This window comes from Protomyctophum bolini, assembly GCF_963924005.1.
Source record: "Protomyctophum bolini genome assembly, chromosome: 22".
Lineage (NCBI taxonomy): Eukaryota > Metazoa > Chordata > Actinopteri > Myctophiformes > Myctophidae > Protomyctophum > Protomyctophum bolini.
The window spans coordinates 20,072,068-20,093,354 of record NC_137883.1 but is presented as its reverse complement, the minus strand read 5'-3'; the positions used below and the strand labels follow the sequence as shown (position 1 = coordinate 20,093,354).

The 21,287-nt window shown below is 43.4% G+C and overlaps 1 protein-coding gene across 5 annotated transcripts in view; it reads right to left on the bottom strand.

The window, feature by feature from the left end:
- Positions 1-672: 672 nt before the first annotated feature.
- Positions 673-21,287, bottom strand: part of znf618 (zinc finger protein 618) — a 42,034-nt gene continuing 21,419 nt past the window's right edge. For 3 of the 5 annotated variants that reach the window (XM_080755314.1, XM_080755317.1, XM_080755315.1), the window contains exons 8-15: positions 20,937-21,035; positions 13,742-13,804; positions 12,110-12,154; positions 11,147-11,224; positions 10,399-10,560; positions 7,364-8,178; positions 6,532-6,825; positions 673-4,950 (exon numbers count right to left, since the gene is read on the bottom strand). In XM_080755314.1, the coding sequence (XP_080611440.1) occupies positions 4,393-4,950; positions 6,532-6,825; positions 7,364-8,178; positions 10,399-10,560; positions 11,147-11,224; positions 12,110-12,154; positions 13,742-13,804; positions 20,937-21,035 (2,114 nt within the window). In that variant the 3' untranslated portion in view covers positions 673-4,392. The remainder of the gene's footprint in view (positions 4,951-6,531; positions 6,826-7,363; positions 8,179-10,398; positions 10,561-11,146; positions 11,225-12,109; positions 12,155-13,741; positions 13,805-20,936; positions 21,036-21,287) is intronic. The other 2 variants (XM_080755316.1, XM_080755318.1) reach the window with 2 other exon arrangements.

Here is a 21,287-nt window from a genome sequence, read left to right as displayed (position 1 = left end):
TGGTTCTCAAACCTTTTAATTTCAAGGATCCCCTCATCCCTGTAACTCTGAGAGTGTACACACTCAGAGTTACACACCAGTACAGAGCCATTTGGAACCACTCAAGGACACTTTGAGACCCACTGGTGTAGCAGTGTTTCCAATGAGCCAACATGCACAATAGCAGCACCCCGACTCTGCTTGACCACGACCAGAATGGAACAGAGCCTTAATTAGTATCACCGGTAAGTAACACCTGTGAAGGAAGTAGGGATTAGGGAAAGGGGCCCAAGTTCTTTCCATGTGTGTCCATAGAGCCCATTGGGGACACGTATCTGATCCCACATCAGTGTCATGGGGGTTAAACCTGTACTCAAAGGATCCACATGTTATCACTTCTATCTCAAGCCTGGCTTATTCTTAGTTGCATGCCGGCAGCACGCACTGAAAATAGCACATCATCGACGTCGTCACTGTCGGGTGAAACCTTGTAAGTCCAAAAGCATTCCTTATTGTAACGCCTCTGTGTAGGGGCAGAAGCCTCATTTAGGATTAAGCCTTGCCCAGCCACGAGGCCCATAGGGCAGGAGCCTTGCCCAGCCACAAGGCCCATAGGGCAGGCACCTTGACCAGCCACAAGGCCCATAGGGCAGGCGCCTTGCCCAGCCACAAGGCCCATAGGGCAGGCACCTTGACCAGCTAAGGCCCATAGGGCAGGCGCCTTGACCAGCTACAAGGCCCATAGGGCAGGCACCTTGCCCAGCCACAAGGCCCATAGGGCAGGCACCTTGCCCAGCCACAAGGCCCATAGGGCAGGCACCTTGCCCAGCCACAAGGCCCATAGGGCAGGCACCTTGCCCAGCCACGAGGCCCATAGGGCAGGCGCCTTGCCCAGCCACAAGGCCCATAGGGCAGGCACCTTGCCCAGCCACAAGGCCCATAGGGCAGGCGCCTTGCCCAGCCACAAGGCCCATAGGGCAGGCACCTTGCCCAGCCACAAGGCCCATAGGGCAGGGCCTTGCACAGCCACGAGGCCCATAGGGCAGGCAACTTGACCAGCCACAAGGCCCATAGGGCAGGAGCCTTGCCCAGCCACAAGGCCCATAGGGCAGGCACCTTGACCAGCTAAGGCCCATAGGGCAGGCGCCTTGACCAGCTACGAGGCCCATAGGGCAGGCACCTTTCTTCCATCTCTGTATAGCGTGAGGCAGCTTGATGTGCAAGTACAGCCCCTGGACATGACGCTCATTGACGCTGGTACTGTATGTCACATGGGTCTTACTGTAATTGCAACCTCCAAGTTCCAACCCTTGATGCTGAGTGCCAAGCAGACAGACATTGGTTGGGTTCCCATGTTTTAGAGTCTTTGGTATGACCCGGCTGGGGATTGAACCTCGACCTCCCAATCTCAAAGCGGGTCACTCTAACCGCAGAGTGGTAGAAACCTCTGTAAATTAACGCCTACTTAACCATACCGCAGCCAGTGGTGGAAAAAGTAAGTAAAAACATCAATACTGCAATGTAGAAATACTCTTACAGAATTCCGGACTTTTACTTGTATTTACTTTTGGTACTTAAAAGTACCAAAAGTTAATGTATTTTTTGTAACATCAAAATCTACAAAGTAATTAGTAACTAAAGTTTTCAAATAAATGTAGTGGAGTAAAAGTACAATATTTAGATCTGAGTTGTAGTGGAGTAGAAGTACATTTTGTACAATGTTGAGGTATTTTTACTTAAGTACAGTACTTAAGTAAATGTACTTAGTTACTTTACACCACTGACTACGGAACCCTACAAAAAGAGTTAAAGTAGCAGATCTTGCAGAGCTTGTAGATCTTCTACTTTGTACCTGAAATGTAGCGCAAAGCTTGTAGATCTGCTACTTTGACATTTTTCAATTAGAATCCTGCGAAGTAACAGTTTTGGACAGCTTGGTGGCGATATTATTTAAAACATTTTAAAATAGTGAAAATAGACAAAAGTTGATGTATGGAGATATGAGGATACGACCCGACAGCAGGGATGTACGTAAGCTAGTAGATGAGCTATTTTCAGCTTGCCTACACTGTAGCAGGAAGTGTGAATCATTCTTTACAAGAAAACACTCTTGCTCTTATCCTTACAGTATATAGAAGTACTCGTAATAATGTATGCATGCATATCTTGTCAGCCACAAAACATGAGTCGACATCGTGTCAACTATGGAACTTTCTCCCAGAGCAATTTGTATCTGAAACTCTTGTAAAACCTTTAGGCCTATTAAAAATATATATAAGAAGAAAAAAAACAAAAAAACAACAATGAAAGAAACAATTAACTTAAATTGTCCCCACTGCCGATAGCCTGTACTTAAAACCAAACAGTAGTGTTTAGCATTTCGACAATGAGTTCACTTGAACTATAATTTTCCTCTTATCTTTAGGTATCTGATTCCATACATAAAAAAAAACAAAGGCTTAAAGCAAATGGATCATTTACAATCAACAATTATATATAGAGCCCCCGTAGAATATCACTTATGTCAGATGAATATTAGTGTACATCTTTCTGGACTTCAGGATTTGATGTTGAAATAGTTTAAATAGAATAAGAATACAAAATGGACAAAACATGAAACTCGTGTGAAATAAAAATGAAACCAACCAAATTGAGAATAAAAAAAGGAAAATCAGTGCTGAAACAGCTTAAACTAACTTGTTCATTTGACTTGACATTTTAAAGACATTTTGTGCAAAAAAGGAAGATAGATAGAAACATGAAACGATACATAAAAAATGTATATATAGTCTGAATATAAATTTGAATAGCATTCCTAAAAAGCACAGTTCATGCTTTTAAGAAGATATAATATTTGATGGTTGATAATTAGAATAGAGTAGAAACTTGAGTATATTAAAAAAAAGCACATGCACATTTTGAGTATGAGGTATTGGAAGCTGAGGTTGAGGCCATTGCTTTGCAATGGCAACTCCATTCAAGGAGAGTGAAAGCATTTTCTCAGAAAAATAAAAGTATAAAATAATCTAAATTCCCTAGTCTAAAATTGAATTACTAAATGGTAAAATGCAGCACTTTGAATGTGTCCCTGTTTCTTTACAGCGTTAACAGTTGTTGCCAAATCGTTGCTGTCGGGCATAAAACTCTTATCTCCATATTCTAACTTTTTGTGTGATTATCTTTTCATAAATGAATGCCCTACAGCGTCACACAAAAGTATCAAAAGCAGCAGATATACAAGGTTGAAACGCGGAGCAAAGCGCCGCATTTGAGGTTCTAGATTTGCTACTTTTGCTACTTTTGAATTTCAGTTCGGAAAAGTAACAGTTTGACATAATGAGGTTTCCACCCGACAGAGAGAATATTACGTGTCCAATATTATTACAATGAAACACTGAGGCAACTACGTTTCTTATCCCGTTTTAAGAATTATTATTATTTTTCAGTGAGGATCAATTTGGTTTGCATTGAAAAGAAAGGCAGACTTTATCATCAAACGACCATGCAGGCTTCTTAACAACGGAAACTATCCCTTTAATAAGTTTACTTGGAATGACATTTAGTGGTAGATTCATGTACTGTAGAATATTCAAACCTGGTTTTAAGAGTGCACAAATGAAATGTTTTAAGAGTGCACAAATGAAATGTTTTAACAAAATTAGAATGATTAACAAAAAATCTGAAGAATGTTACGTTTTCTGGTTGTCTTCAACTATACGTACGTGGCTCATGCAAAAAACAGGCTCACATGAAACTTCAATTCGTATACGTGGGCTAGAAAGCAATAGTCCAACAGCACAGTGGTTTAAGGACTGGAATAAGTACACAACCACAAGAGCACATTGTTTCGGACCGCAAACCCCAAGCCACTTAAATTATTACGAAAACCTACTATTGTTCAAACACCCGAAAGCCGTCTGAAATGGTGAAAAAAGGCCTTTGAGTAACAAATGTAAAGGCGTGATTATTAATTCTATTTACCTCGAGGGTTTCAAGGGAATCGCACAAGAGAGACATTAAGGCCCAAACTCTGAGATGGCAAACTAGTACCAGATGTCAACAAACTAATGTGTACGTTTTGTTAAAATAAAATGTTTATATTAAAATGAAATGTCTTTTGTTGGAAATGGTACAAATTATCAACAGTACTTTGTGATTCGCTTCCCCCACATAAATTAAACCTTGCCTTATTATGGACGTTTCTAACCTAGAACTTGCTATTTCCTGTAAATACTCATCTTAAGAAGTACTGTGTACTGTGTGTGTGTGTGTGTGTGTGTGTGTGTGTGTGTGTGTGTGTGTGTGTGTGTGTGGTGTCCGTGTCCCAAATGCATTTATCTTTACAATCTTTTCTAAAACACAATATAAATATAAAGTCTGGTCTCTTTCTTCCTTTCTTTTTCCTTCCTGTCCCTAGCCCATGTTGGAGCGGAGAAAGATAAGTTTGTTCATCTCCTCGGCGGTTACCTGCTGCCTCCTCTTCATGGCGAGGCTCTGCTCGCACATGGCGACGCATTCGCTGCGTATGCCCACAGCGGGCACCGCCAGCAGCCACAGGGCCAGGCGCGCCAGCCGGGGGAACCTCTCCACCGCCGCCGCCGAGCTCCAGTACTGAACGAGGTCGGGTGTTCCCTGGAGGAGGGGCTCGGCCAGGTACTGAAACATCTCCTGACGGACCAGACTCTGGCTGTCGTCGCTGCTGCTGCCGGACATGGAGCAGGTGCCCAGGGAGTTTCCTCCGCCGTTGCTCCCGTCCACGCGGCCTCTCTTCGGGGCCGGGGAGCCGTCCGAAGGGTCACCCCGCTCGTCGCCTCCCGATACCCCGCCGCCGCCGGCGCTTAATCCTCCGTCCTGGCTCTCGGTGGCCATTTCGCACGCCCGGGAGATGATGTCCTCATGTTGGTAGGCGGGCACCGGGCGCAGCTTCAGCTGGGGGTCCAGCACCATGGCCACTTGGTGGGCTCGCTCCACCTGCGTCAAAAAGAGTCAAAAATCAAAAGGCGTTGATCGCTAGCTCTCGCACATCTCACGCCAACGCAGAATCATCTACAATGCCATCCGGTGCTTTCCCAGTTTTAAATGGGTTAAAAGACTGATGCTGGGTAGACATTCACTTGCGCAAAAATGCCTCTGTGTCACTTAAATTAAATACATACAGTATGTAAATGTGAAATCTCAGGCAAACGGCATCATTATTCATGCGGCCTGTTGTGAGGCTAAACCCAATTGACAATGTAGGCATTTAGCAGATGCTCTTCATCAGAGCTAAAGTGTGAAATTGGAGTAAAAGGCTCTAGTCAATAAAAAACAACAGGGGAAATAGTTACATACTGTAGTGCAAAATATTTAGTGCTTCAAAGAAACTAGGATACGAGGTAAATATGAAACATTAAACCTAACATCTGAAACGACATTCTTAGCACTGTGGTCACGTACGAAAAACAAATAAATAACAAAATATGTGTGAACAAGTAACCTACAACATGATCTGCTTAGTGTACAGTAAGTATAGCATCTATCAGCATATGTGACAGGAAGGGGTACAAGGAAAGAGTACTAAACATTACAGTATTACCCAGAGTTCCATTTGCTGGGGGTGGGGATCCATGCATCTGCTTTTGATATCCCACGTATGGTCACGTGATCCCGAGATCGGAAATCGGAGCCGATCACATCATTTCCAAATGATCGGAATAAGTTCGGGAACAAACAAATTTGATCGGGACATCACTAGTATCAATATCCATATTAGAACAGTTTCCGTGCCATCAGCGTAAAGACGAGCTTACCTTTACTCTGTCCAGCATGCTGTAGTCATAAGGCGAGTTTTGTTTAATCCACGTTAATCGCGATCGATTCGCATCAAATTTAGCAGCTAGCACCAGGCCGCGATCACGTAAAAACAGCCAAAAATCACATGGCACAAGTCATCTTTATATATCGCTCTGACAGACAGGCCCCATTTCACTACTGTGACCTGGCCGACTTTCACTTCCGGGTCAAACTGATGTAAACATGAGCTACTTTTTGGGACATGTCATACAAATACGGCTGGCACAGGCAACGACCCCATCTGCTGGCCAACTAGCAGTATGGCATTTATCCTGTTAGACTGGATATTGTCTGTGATTTTGGATATTGTCATATAGTGATATGGCATAAAAATATAAATATCGGATCAGGAAAAAACGGTATCGGCTCAAAAGCAAAAAAAAACAACAAGAATTGATGACATCAATTAATTACCAGCTGCTGCCTTATATCCCATGGCTGAGAGGTTGGCTAGAGGAAAAAAGTGTGTGGTTGCCTAGAGACGCGGCAGCCAATAAGGACGATAGGTTGTCATTACAGCCAATGAGCAATATAGGTCTCAACTACAGCAAGTGGGCGTGGAAGCACGGCAGAGAGAACAGTGACCAGCTATGCAAGCAGCTGGTAAAAAGAAAACGCGATCAGGATATCCCTAGCTATTTTCATTATTTATCATACAATGAAGTGTACTGAATATATATATGGAACCCTGTCTATAGCCTTTAACACCCCTTTCCTTACCTTGAAGTTCTCCTTGAGCGCTTCCAGGAAGTAGTGGCAGAGCTTGCTGGCGGTGCCGGTGCCAGCCTCGCCCGCCTTGGCGGTGAACAGCTTCTCCAGGCGCAGGTAGACGGGCACTACCTGCTGCATGGTGGGCCTCCCTCGCTGGCGGCTCAGCTCCAGGGCGGCCAGCCGCAGCGGCGCCAGCAGGAAGGCCAGCGTGCCCAGCAGGTGCTTGTTGAGGCCCTGCAGGAGCGGCGCCGTGTCCTTGCGGCGCCCGTACGCCTCACACACGTGCTCGAAGTGGGCGTGAACCTGCGGCAGCAGTGTTGATTTGACATGCAGCAAATTTTGATTTTAGTTTTGGTCAAAGTCCCTTGAGTGGTTTTCAATTACTTTTGGTGATGTTTTAGTCACCTGGAATGTTTTAATGTTAGTCGACTATACATGTCTTAAGATTTTAGTTGACTAAACCTACAGCTGATTTAGAATTTTGGCGGGCCCTGTTGCAGTTGTAATGACTGATTTTACACTTGCTGAAAATAGCAGATCTACAAGCTCACAACCCGTCGCAGCGTGATGCGTTGTGAGCTTGTAAATCTGCTATTTCCAGCGTGCAACCAAGCGTAAAATGACATGTCTTTAAGTTCTACAGGATGTTGTACAGTAGTGCCTTCCTGACATTTTAGTCTGGTTTTTATTGGTTGACGAAATTGTCAATATATTTAGTCTATGTTTTAGTCATCATAGCTTGTTTTTTTATTTAGTTTCCGTTTAGTTTTCGTCAGATGAAAAAATGCAGTCGACGAACATTTTTCATGGCGGTATTTAGTCGATGGTAATTGACACTGACCTGCAAGAGGGCCTCGGCCGTGCCGTCCCAGCATGGCGGTGTGACGGGGCACTGCGCCGGGCCGCCGCCCTCCTCGGTGGCGTTGGAATACGACGGCGGCGGCTCCAGAGACAGGCTGGTGGACGAGGCGATGTCGCGGCACGCAGAGAGGAGCTCGGCCAGCTCGTGGAGGCCCCGCGCCTGGAGGCTGCGCTTCCCGAGGACGGCCTGGACGACGGCGGAGAGCGAACAGCCCGCGCAACGCAAGCACAGCCGTCCCCTCCCGCTGCCGCCCCCGCCCCCCAGCGGCGACCCTCCGAGTCCCGGTGCCCACGCGTGTCGGGGCTCCGACACGTACACCGTGCGGATGTCCGACATCACAAACTCCGACAGCACGTTCTGCACCCACTGGTGCACCTGCTCGGGGCCCTCCCTCAGCTCGGCTTCTCGGACGCCCAGGACGTAGCGCCTCAGCCGGGAGCCCTCCACCTGGTGGGCTGTGAGCACGTGGCACGCGTCCGGGCCCGACGTCTGCGAGGAGTGGCAGGCGACCGCGATGCCCAGCGACGCGTTGGAGCCCAGTGCGCACGTCACCTTCACCTTGACCTGGTTGTACATGCGCGGCAGCTGGCGCAGTGCCAAGGCACTCATGTTGCCACCCAGGGCGTCGCGGGTGGAGTAGGCACCATGGCGCGCGCCCGTGTCCACCAGGGTCTGCGCCAGCTTAAGGAAGTCCTTGCTGTTGAGCACGCCGAGCACGCTCGGGTCCGAGCACATGAGACGCAGGAGGCGGTCGGCCACCTGCTGCCGCTCCTTCTCTGGCAGTCCGTTGTTCTCTGTGGGTGGAGATGGACGGATGGATGGATGGTGGTGGTGGGTGGGTGGGTGGACGGATGGATGGATGGTGGTGGTGGTGGGTGGGTGGGTGGACGGATGGATGGATGGTGGTGGTGGTGGGTGGGTGGGTGGACGGATGGATGGATGGTGGTGGTGGTGGGTGGGTGGGTGGACGGATGGATGGATGGTGGTGGTGGTGGGTGGGTGGGTGGACGGATGGATGGATGGTGGTGGTGGTGGGTGGGTGGGTGGACGGATGGATGGATGGTGGTGGTGGTGGGTGGGTGGGTGGACGGATGGATGGATGGTGGTGGTGGTGGGTGGGTGGGTGGATGGATGGTGGGTGGATGGTGGTGGTGGTGGGTGGGTGGGTGGGTGGATGGATGGTGGTGGTGGTGGTGGGTGGGTGGGTGGATGGATGGTGGGTGGAGAATGGAGATGATGGATGGATGGGTGGGTGGATGATGGGTGGATGGGGAAAGCAGGACAAAATACAAGAGCACATTACTACAGGTGAACTGCCTGCTCCATCATTATAATGATCCTTCAGGATGTTTATGTATACTGTACCTTAACAGTCTGATGTTTGGGGGAGAAAAATCTATATCATTTTGGTCTTCATTATAATTTGTGTACAAATCCAATCACTCATAGGCTACACTACAGCAGTGCATACATGTTATTGTAGAGGTTCTGTAAGTGAGGTCCAGGGACCTTCATGGGTTTTTTGGCTTTCGCCTTTATTTTATATATTTTTATGGGGGGACAGACAGTAGGCTGACAGGAAATGGGGAGAGAGATGGGGAGAAGACATGCAGTGAAGGCCGTCGGGATCGGGAGTCGAACCCGCAACACTGCCAGGCTGGATTGCCAGCCAAGGTGCCTGGACCGCTGAGCCACGGCCCAGGCCGCTTGCAACAATCATATTATTGGTTAAAATCGGTTCGTATCTGCCGATGTAATCACACATTTTCTCTAAAAAGGAACGAGTTGAGACGAATAACGATCTAAGTCCACACTAATTATCCATAATGTATACATTACGGATAAGGGTTCAGGACAGTTAGGCCTTTTTGTGGAGGGGTCAGAACAAATTATGGACTTAAGATGGTTTTTCGTCTCAACTTATTTATTATTATTTAATGTACCATCCATGATGATTATTTAATGTACCATCCATGATGATTATTTTCTTTTACGTCACATAAACCTGGTGTTGCCATTTTGGGCAGGTTTATATATAACATTGTTAATACATTTTCCAAAAGTTACATGATTAAGACACGTTGGAAACAGCATTCTGAAGAAAAATAGTTGTAGTGAAATAGTGATAGTATTCTGGCAAGGGAAATATCATTAGTAGAACTGCAAAGCGATGGCAAAACTGCTGTAAAGAGTAAATGTGACGGTCCGCAATGACACACTGTATCATCTTCAAGTCACAACACAAGCCCATTCATTTTCATTATTAAATCACAATAGCTAACTCAATATTTGGCACATTGTGCATTTCTGTGGTCAAAGGTCAAGAATGACACTTTGTGGTACATAACTTATTAAAAGCTGTGTTAGTGATATACTTTTGTTAAAACTAAGATTCAAATAGCTCATCGTATATTCCAATAACAATCTGTGGGGTGGGTGATGACTGATTTAAGCAGTCAAACCTGGCCTGAGTCCAACTACAGTAATTGTACTGAGAGCTAATCGATGCACACAGGATATATCAGGCATATACACACGCATACATTCGCGTTGAATTCAATTACACACAGCTGTGGTATTTGGGATTGAGTTCTGAGAAAAGAGGCGAGGGTTCAATGCTTTGATCAATGCAATTCATTGTGTCAAAATTGAGAATAGTTAAGCTATGCCTCTGCACCTATGTGGCAAATATTTATGATGGTGTCACTAGGGGGAGCCACTGTCCTGAGAGAAGCCTACGTCGGTAACATTTCTCTGGTTATACAACAGTGAGGCATGAAGCACCATTTGATTCGGTCAAAGAGAACTCTGGCCTAAAAACCTTGGCTATCATCGGTCCCTACGCTGAGCGTACGTGAGTAAATAGAAAATACATTTTCAGGTCAACTCAGGATACCAATTAATTGATAACCAATCAGGAGAGGGAACTTATACGGGATAAACAAGTGAAGAAAAAACAAGACAGGTCTAATAATATGGATCCCAGTAATTTAATTTCCTCCAGTAATACTTACGGTTGAGAGTGTGATTGCGCACTGGGGGATGGGCATGAGACTGAACCTGCTGTGCGAGTGTGGGCAGGGCCAGGGCCTGCGAGCCTCTCCACAGGTGCTCCTGGTGACCAGAGGCCGGAGAGATCTTTGGAGAATCCCCTTTGGTGTGGTTCTCGTTGTCTGCTGTAGGGACACAGAAAACACAATAGAGAACAAACATGAACGTAACCGTAACTGTGACATGATGTCTTGTGTGACATTACAGTCATCTAGGTCAGAATATGAGTGGAGGGAAAATAAACAAAAAATAAATTTGGAATAAAACAAATGTCTGCTGACTTTCCCTTTCTCCAATGCATTTTAAGCATTTGCCACCGAATGCACAACCTCCCAACTCTTTAACTAGCTCCAACTCCTGCCCAGCAAAAGTAGTTATCATTTTAACCACTTTATCCATTTGTATGTTTGTACTATTCAAAAATATCTATAAGCTCACACAAGATCTATAAGATCTATAAGCTCACAGCATGACACTTTGTGACGCGTCGCAAGCTTGTACGTACATCTGCTATTTTGTCGCGCTGCGAGCTTGTACACCCGTTTTGTTTATTCGTTTTTTAAAAACATTTTTTTACATAAATCTCCTCTTCTAGGGGGGGTCCCTGGCACAAATCTATTTTCAGACGTGGGAGGGGTCCGCGGCCGCGGCCAAATGCTTCCTTGGCGCGAAAAGGTTTGGAGAAGCGCAGCCCTATAGTGGTGGACTCACCAGCATGGGACTGCATATGCTCCAGCAGGTTGTTGTAGAACTGGAACTGGATGCCACAGGCGCCACATGTGAAGGGTTCTAGAGACAACAGAAAGACCCAGAAGAGGAGGGGGTATATGTATGGCCTCTGGGGGTCAAAGGTCAAACTACTGCATCCAAAATGCCTATCGGGAATGTCTGCGGAGCACTCTCGCCCCCAATATGCCCATGAAGCCTGATTTAGACGTGGTTGCCTGCATGCCAGTGTCGTTTGCTCGGTATAAATAGCAGATCTACAAACTCACAATGCGTCACGAACGTGACATGTTGTGAGCTTGTAGATCTGCCATTTACAGGCATGCAACGCCAGCGTGCTTCTATGTATAAATCAAGCGTGAGCTGTTGCTATATCCAGCTGCCCGTTATATATTTTATTTTAAACATCCGACGAAGATGAAAAATACAGGCCCTATTTCAGGTTGAAGGGGAATTTTAAAACCTATTAAATGAAGCCAGCCTCGTTTTAAAAAGGAAATACAGTATGGCATTCAAATACTGGATTTGGGCTTTTTTCTGAGAGGTATTTATAAGATGCTTTTCATCTGCACATTTTGCAGTCTATGTTTGAAAAACACCTCCACATAATCTTGTTTTCTTGAAGCACACAAAGAACCCTCCAGGAGTATGTGAGTCGCGACAGCACTATGTATCATTTTTTTGCCATATCTAATGCACCTCTGGAAACATAAAACCAGACAATATAAGCTTCTCCTCCTGAATTGTCCCTGCACTAACTGAGCAAGAAAGAGGCACCAAATTAAAATGATCGCGGACAGGGAAAAAAAGAAAGAAAATGCACGCCAACTAACAAAATAATAAGGCAGAGAGAAAAAAACAAACAATGAAATAAAAGTTGACATGGAAAAAGAGGTAGCAGGGCAAACGTTTTGTTTCGAGCAAGGTGGGTGTGGTGGTTGGACTTACTCTGGGATGTAGAGAAGGAACTGGCCACCAGGGGGCTCTGAGTTCCTGTGGGTGAAGGATGAGAGAACAAGTGAGGCTGCTTGGAAGCACAAGGTCTAAAAGCAGTGGTGGAAAGTAACCAAGTACATTTACTAAAGTACTGTACTTGTAGAATGTTGAGGTACTTGTACTTTACTAGTACTTTACCATTTCCAATATTTTTACTTCTACTCCACTACAATAAATATTGTACTTTAACTCCACTACATTTATTTGGAAACTTTAGTTACTAGTTACTTTGATTATTATTACAAAACATACATGAAACACTTTAGCAGTACAAAATTACCAAGAACATTTTCAATGCATTGCTGTATTTATTGAAACGTGGTTGAAGAAAGACGTTACAAAAGACACGCACATCTAAAAACCTACTATAAGAAATAAAAAGATTCGGCACACCAATTAATGCTCCCCCAGGTGTACTTTTCCTGTGGCAAATTTTCGAGACGAAATGTGGAATATTTCCAAACAAATGATTTTTATTTTTATTTATTTTTAATCTTCGAAAATAGTGATAATATAGATCTGCAAGCTCCCAACGTGACACCTTGTGAGCTTGTACATAGGCTATTTTCACTATATTTTAAAAGGTAGGGTAATTGATTGTTTTTTAGGTTAGTATTGATAGCAATCATTGATATCCAAAAAATATAAAATAGGTATCCCGACCTGAAAATGCATTTTCTGTTGGAGAGCTGGAGAGACATGGACACCCCTGTTACTGAACACACACTGTGTAGCCTAAGGTAGTGTACCATACCTTTAAATAGGGATAAAGTGGTTAAATGTTGTACCTTTTCCCTTCCTTGAAATGTAGTGGAGCCAAAAGTACAATATCTGTGTTTGAAATGTACGTAGCAGAGTGAATGTCAGGAGCTTGTACTTAGTCCACCACTGCTCGTCTCCCTTGATCCAAATCATTTGCTTCAATACCATTGGTGTCGGGCAGAAACCTCTTATCTCCATATTTTAACTTAAAGCACAAACACAAAATCATCAAAAGTAACTGATGAGCCACACAAATGTGGAACGCCCTACCAACTGTCATTATAGACATGTGAAACCCTTGACTGATCTCAAAGGGCACCTACGGACGGCTGCAATTCGAAACGGGCCCCTGTAAAATCTGAATCCCCCACCAACCCCCTCACTGGATATGTTTTTTCCCCCTTTTTACCTCCTTTCTGATGATTTCCTGTTTTTGGCTATTATAGAAGCGTATGTTTGTACGTCTCTAAATGTTATGATGAATCGAAAACGGTGGACCCTCTTGTAAACAAGTGTAATGCTTTTTGGCGTCGTCCACTCACGTTTTTTGTACTGAGTTGTGCTTGAAATGTACTGTAATTCTGCAAACTGTTAATACACTGTAAATACTTAAATCAATCAATCAATCTACAAGCTCGAAACAAAGCGCAAAGCGACGCGTTTTGAGCTTGTAGATCTGCTACATTTGTCATTTTGAATCCTGTCCAGTTTTGGACAAATGAGGTTTCCACCCGACAGGAACGATATGTCATAGGATGTTTCACTGTGGAAGCAAGAATAATAAAAGCACACACAATAAGGTGAGATAAAATGGGTGCTCACCGCTTGAGTTCTGTGAGCTGTTCGTGTCGACCAGGCTGGGCGGAATTGCGCTGAGCAGGCTGACTTTTTAATACCCCCAAAAAAGAAAGAAGAAGAAAGAAAGCTAATCAACAACCTATACAATAAAAACATCAGACAATAATATGAGGAAGGGAAAACATTGTTATTTTCAAACGAAGTCAAACAGAATGTGCTGCAATGACTCAACTCCTAGTCGTTGTCAGGGTGGAGGGGTCAGAGGTCACCAGGTCAAATATAGTCAGAGTGGAGGGGTCACCAGTTCAACATATAGTCAGGTGGAGGGGTCACCAGGTCAAATATAGTCAGGTGGAGAGGTCACCAGGTCAAATATAGTCAGGTGGAGAGGTCACCAGTTCAAATATAGTCAGGGTGGAGAGGTCACCAGGTCAAATATAGTCAGGGTGGAGAGGTCAACAGGTCAAATATAGTCAGGTGGAGGGGTCACCAGTTCAAATATAGTCAGGTGGAGAGGTCACCAGGTCAAATATAGTCAGGGTGGAGAGGTCACCAGTTCAAATATAGGCAGGGTGGAGAGGTCACCAGGTCAAATATAGTCAGGGTGGAGAGGTCACAAGTTCAAATAATGCTTTTTTGAGGGTCATGACCTGAAAAGGGTGAACCACTGCTCTAAATAACAAAGATAACTTAAATAACAATGTCTATTATTTTCATGTATTTGACAGCAAATAGTACAATATCAAGATGGAGCAATGCCAAACACCAGTGTTTTGTTGTTTTGTCCATTACAATTTGTTGCATCATTACACATCCCTGAGCGTAACCAGCCATAATATTAAATTGAAATGATCATAATGCATTTGAATATAGGTCTAACTCGTCCTCTCCACTCTATCTTTTTGACCCAATTTTGTGGGTGTTTTAGTGTGTGCCGTGCTTTAAATAGTTATTTATGGCAAACTGCTCTTCAGCACAAAGAGGGAAAAGGAGGGGGACTGATCAAATGAAAGATACCAGAGATAACAGAAAAGAGAGAGAAACCATTGCTTTGACATTATAGGTTGAGAATGAAACGGTGTAGCAGTGGAAATGATGCATATTATTAAGAAGAAATGTGAAAATGAGCCCAAGCACCATTTTGAAAGTGTGACGATTACTTCCTTCCTTTCCACCAATTTCCTTTGACAAAAAGCTCACAGCACAGCATGCTTGTAGAATTATGTTATCTAACTATTCATTCTAGAGATGTCTATCTGTGAATCTGTATGTCACTTCCGTAGCAAGACTGCTGCTCGCTATTATGGATCCATCTCTAAACGCAACGGAGCTCGGCACATCTCGCTCAACATTGTCCTGTGCTCTGCCTCTGGCCTCAATGTACGCTGCTGACAAGCACCACACATCTGCTTGCACTATCTTCATTTACTTCATTTCGTCAAAATCCCCTCCTGCCATAGCGTCTAAACGAACATATTCTCTAGCAATAGAAGTTGTCAACCATTGACATAATTTTTATTTCTGTTAATAAAAAACATGCAGGTTTCTAGATTTATAATAGATGTAATAATAATCTATCTAATAGTTCTAACAATGTCTGTCTGTCTGTCTGTCTGTCTCTCTGAATGTCACTGACAGCGCGTTATCTCATCATTAACTGCACGAATCACTCCCACTTTTCACACAGGCATGGACCATAATTATATGGAGGTCTTAACGGAGCCCTTTTCCCCATTTGACACATTAATGATTAATAATGAATTTATTAGTGAACTAGAACTGCACTCTGCCGAGTGCATACTTGCTTGTTGCACACTAGTAGGCCATAAATGGCACACTAGTGCGCAAGCAGAGCGCGCAAGTACTTTCGACCGCTGGAAACTATCACATCTCAGTATCTCTGTGAAGGAACGTTTGAAATGTATAATCATTACGTGTAACTATTTGCTAGGCACAGATTTACAAATTACAAATCACATTTGTAATTTGATTAGCAGTATACTGTGGTTACTTGGTTCCAAAAAGTGACAGCCAAGTTTTTTCCAACCGTTTTTATGTATGCAAGTCTGTGCCTGGTTTGCTGGGACCAGATACCACATTACGTCATCGTTGAGAGCTGGGACCAGAGTACATGGTGTGTATATGTATGACTAGCTCTCAGTGATGACGTAAGAGAAATGGTCATCTGTGTAATCTGGTCCCACCAGATACCACATTAAGTCATCGTTGAGAGCTGGGACCAGAGTACATGGTGTGTATATGTATGACTAGCTCTCAGTGATGACGTAAGAGATATGGTCATCTGTGTAGTCTGGTCCCAGCAGACCAGGCACATATTTACAAATTACAAATCACATTACAACTACATACAGAGTATGTAGTTGTAATTTGATTAGCAGTATACTGTGGTTACTTGGTTCCAAAAAGTGACAGCCAAGTTTTTTTCAACCGTAAGTCTGTGCCTGGTTTTCTGGGACCAGATACCACATTACGTCATCGTTGAGAACTGGGACGAGAGTACATGGTGTGTATACGTATGTGATGACGTAATGTGGTTGAAAAAAACTTGGCTGTCACTTTGAAGAGACCAAGCGAAATTATTACTTGCGCGCTCTGCTTGCGCAAGTAATTAACCTCGCACCTCCGTCCCTTAGCGACACCTGCATCACAGGCCACCGTTATCACCGTTACCCCACTGGCATGCTTCCTCTAGCTACCGCTGCAACACAACAAAATGTGCCCTATACAATTTGGCGCCGCGTGTGTGTGTGTGTGTGTGTCTCCTAATAGACAGCACAGCCGTTTATCCGTGGTCTATCTCCGACCGAGCCACACTATTAGCACACATCTCTCCATGGCAAAAAAATATCTGCACGCTCCCCGAATCCATATACATTTTACCGATTTTACCGATGTATTTCACTGTACAAATATTGTTTTTACATCACTCCAACCCCCTCAGGCCAGGAGGCGGTGTGTGTGTGTGTGCGCGGACGGTAAACACTCAGCAACACGTTAAATTTCTACTTCTACTAAAGAAAGAGGCAGCGATGGAGCCATAAGTCCATATCCATACATTCGGGTGACATAAATTGCGCAAAATACTTTTAAACATGACGCCAGCAGGCTGCTACATCGTCCTAGCTGTTGTGTGCCAAGCTACATCATCAACACGGCAATGACCAGGGTTGCCACATTGACTGAGAGGGAAACAAGCAACCAGGTCTATGAAAATGTTAACAGGCCAGATAAAGTCAGACAATCCGAAAATACATCTAGAATAAGCAACAATATTGCTGACTGTCAAACATCATTTTCATGTCATGGACCACTAATATTCTATATATATATATATATATATTTGCTGTTCATATATTCAGAACGGGTAAGGACTAGTAATAATAATGTGTCAAACCTCAATATACACAAATGCCAGTATATGTCAATAGCACAAAACGTAATCATTCACACAGATTGGAGCTTAAATTAGAGGTAGGCGGTGATGAGGTGATGAATAAAGTGCTTTGGAGTAATTACACTATTTTTACAATGACGTCCATCGTCCCATTTTAATATCAGGGGGGCAGTCAGACAGATATTTCGTGAAGCCACTAAGGAAATCGGGACTTCCTGAAAGTTCATATAATGGCCTGTTGTGGCGCTGTCATTGGGCCCAAAAAAACCCATAGCTCCATAGAGGCCCATGTATTTGTGCCCAACTTCACCCAGACTGTATTACCTTAATAAACATGGTTATGAATACTTTCTGCTTCCAGTCACTAGTTTAAAGCCTCATTTCTCATAATATTATTTTTGGAAAATTATGGTCCCATTTATTTAAAAAATGACCATAAAGTTGCGTATGTTCTGAGGGGCGTGGCTACTGTTACAGTCTATGAACGGGAGCCACCCCCCGTTCAGTCAAAATAAAAACCAACGGAAAGTAAGGGGGGAAGTCCCCCCTCGTTGTCTGGGCCAGCCAATGGCCAGCTGGGCCCAAACGGATCTAGAAATATGGCAACTTACAGTGCAAGGCTTCATTAAAGGCTTCATTTTACGTCCATATCAGACCCAGGGAACGCTTTGTCCATAGTTTTTACAGTATATGGTTAATATACAGTAGGTCGTAAGATATACGGTAAAAATGTGCATGTAATTTTGAATCTCTTTGAAAATCAATCTACCGGTATTTGTTTACTTATTTCTTTCTTTTTAAACCCATTTGACCTGAGGCCAATTCTACAAATGCCTTCTAAATCAGAATCTAAATGACACAGATGCTTATCCCGGTTTGAATGGGATAAGGATGGATTGATTTGAAAAGACTAGCCTAACAGAATAGTTCCTGGTAAGATTGATTCACAAATAAGCCAACATGACCAAAATTATTCAGATACTTTAAAAATCAGTTTAAAGACTATATGGACAATGTATATATACACACGAATAAAACCCATTAACGGAGTGATCTATTTATATACACACTATTGCCAAAGATGGGAGTAGACAGACAATGGCATGTATTGACAAATTAAAATGAAGCCGACATTTAACCTTTAATGAAAGTGGAAACTGCTGATTTTGAAGGAATTCGTAAAGTTATTGGGTTAACTAAGAAAAGTTATGGGGAAATGTTGACCTCAATACATGATCTGCAAGCAACAAAATATCTCTGTTCCAACTTCTCATTGCGCTGCTGTGGAGGAGAAAACCTTGTATGTAAAAAACGTTTTCATTATAATGTGAAAATAGCCGATCTACAAGCTCACAAGTGTCGCATCAAGGTTTCTGCCCGACAGGTTATTGCGAACGCAGTGAGCACTTACTATGAGACCTAGCAGATCATGTCTGTCTGTCTGTCTGTGTGTCCATGTGTCCGTGTGTCTGTTCCCTTATCCAAATATGGAGTGTGTTGCATCAGCAATCACTCAGCTCCATATATGGGCACAAAAGGGGCCAGGTCCACATATACAGTAACAGCGGGACAGACAGACAGACAGACAGACATGATCTGCAGGGTCTCAGCTGCGTTCGCTTCCCGCGTTTGCGCGTCTTACTGGTTCTATATCATTAGCGACTGGAAATCCTTTACACAAAAGCCCTTCCGTTGGTACCGTCTGTAAATAGAGCAATTGTCAAATCAATGTCAATTCACAGTTTTTTGGAGCTTTGGAGATTTCCACCCAGACAGTGACGAAAATTAACATACATTCTTACTAGCATTCTGTCCAAAAATATTATACAAGTTTTCTGCTCGACAGCGAGCCTGACCCGCAGACAGACTTACATTTAGGTCACAGTAAACTCAGATCAGATGCCGCAGAGAGGCAGTGATATATGAACCACTTTCAACCTGGCGTGCCTATTTCTGGCATGTCATTATAATATAGGTGAACATTTTCAGGAATCTTCGAGAATGTTCACCGATAGCTATAATACAGGTGAACACCGATAGCTGATCTACAACACCAGTTCTCAAAGTCAAGGACCCTGTAATGGATGTGTAGTGTATTTAGCCGCCTCCACCCGGACCCCCAGAAGAAAATAATAATCCAATTTTACTTTTCAAAGCTTTTCCAAAATAGCGATGTACACACTCGCAGCGCCTTGAGTGTCCCTATTCCAGACATGTCATAATGGGCAAAGGGATTCGGTGTAGAGGGAAAAAATGATTGACCCCCCGAAGGACCCCCCGTCAGTGAAGTAAATAGGGTTTAAGTGGCTTTCAGCTATCAAGGACTGGATGTTCACATACAGTACTATGACTTCCTTCAGCTCAGCCCTGAAAAAACAGAAGTCCTAATTATAGGCCCTAGCTGGCCTGGGAGCATTTCTGTAAAAAGAAAAAAAAGAGGAAAAAAAAAATACAGCAGTGTGTTGGTCCTTAGCAGCAATGTTACGCAACCCTCAACAATAAAATAAAAATACTTTGACCCAAAACATCCATTTTTGAATTGCATGTTAAGAAATTGGTCCAATCTTGTCTCTTTCAATTAAGAAACATCAAATTCAAATGAGCATTTATCTCTTTCCAGAGAGAGAGAGAGAGAGAGAGAGCACCAATATAGTTAGGGAAAGTTAGAAAAATGTGTGGCAAACTACAAAATAAATGCTTACCACTAGCTTTGTTTGTTCTGTTGGTTTGTCATGTTTATTTCGAATATGCCAACAAAACAGAAACAATTCCTTGCATTTCGCATCACAAAGACAAACAATTAAAATAAATAGTTAAAATATAGCAAGAAGAAAAGTGTTCAAAAGTGTTCATAAAGGTGTCTACTATCACCTCTCAATTTGTTCCAAGCCAACACCCTTGGGAAACTTGATGGATTCAGAATCATGAAAACCGGGCCTAGTTTAATCCGTCACATGCTACTTAAAGCAGAATTACATTTTGTAAATGTTGCCTGCATAAGGTTCGTTGTTAACGGTACTCAGCAGCTGTCACAAAGTCTCCCAGGGGAGTTGGCTTGGAACAAATTGAGAGGTGATAGTAGACCACATTTGTGAGGAAAGCAGGCTAGTGGTAAGCATTTATTTTGCAGATTTCGCTAAATCTCTGTAATTAAATGGAGCAGACTATCCCTGCTCGACTCAAACATGGTGGGCCACACCCACCTGGTGGCTTGAAGGCAGAGGGCACGGTCACACGTACCACACTTTAAAAGTGTGGTGTGACCGTGCGCTCCTAAGAGGACCTTTCTGTAGATATATCTTTTTTAAATATTTTCAAAAATGACAAATAGTTCAAATAGAATTCAAATGTCTAGTGGGATTTTAATATTCGCTAAATCTTATATTAACAAAATCCTTCCCCAGATACACATCAACTGGGTTAACCCATTCTGAACGGGAACCCATTTTGGTGTTAGCATCATGTTATGCTTTAGCTATTGAAAAACAGCAGATCTACAAGCTCATAGCGCGCCACCGAGTGGCGCGCTACGAGCTTGTAGGTCTGCTATTTTTGAAAAATCGAAGAACGACTGACATTTTTAAAATCTGATCTCAGGTCAGAATGGGTTGATCAGACCAGTGTGTGTCCAGTGGAAAACCTCGTATGAATCTGATCTCAGGTCAGAATGGGTTAAAATGTTTGATTTTGATGAATGGCGAAAACAAAGATTTTGGTTGTAGACATGGGTGTGTGAATGGCCAGCATAGTAGAGCCAATTCATGTCAATGATAGAGACACCATCAAGGGCTTATGGTTACTTACTTGCCTTACCGGTTTGGCTGGGCCCATATTTACTGATGATGTCCATATTAGCACGCTTCTGCACCGGCGATGACTTCCACTCAAAAGCGCCACCTAGATCTTGAGAGGATATCAATTAGAGTTACTGAATTTATTTAAATTAATAGAGGTCCTTCCATGATATATAGGCAGAAAACTTCTATCTCCATATTTTATATATATATATATATTTTTTTTTCCCCGAGTTTATAGATCTGCTACTCTTTATATTACTGTTTACAGTTTTTCATGTTTTAGGTTGTTATTAGAGAAAGTAAAAGATGCGATTTTCATGATTTAGGGGGCTAAATATGGCTAAATACAATTCGAACA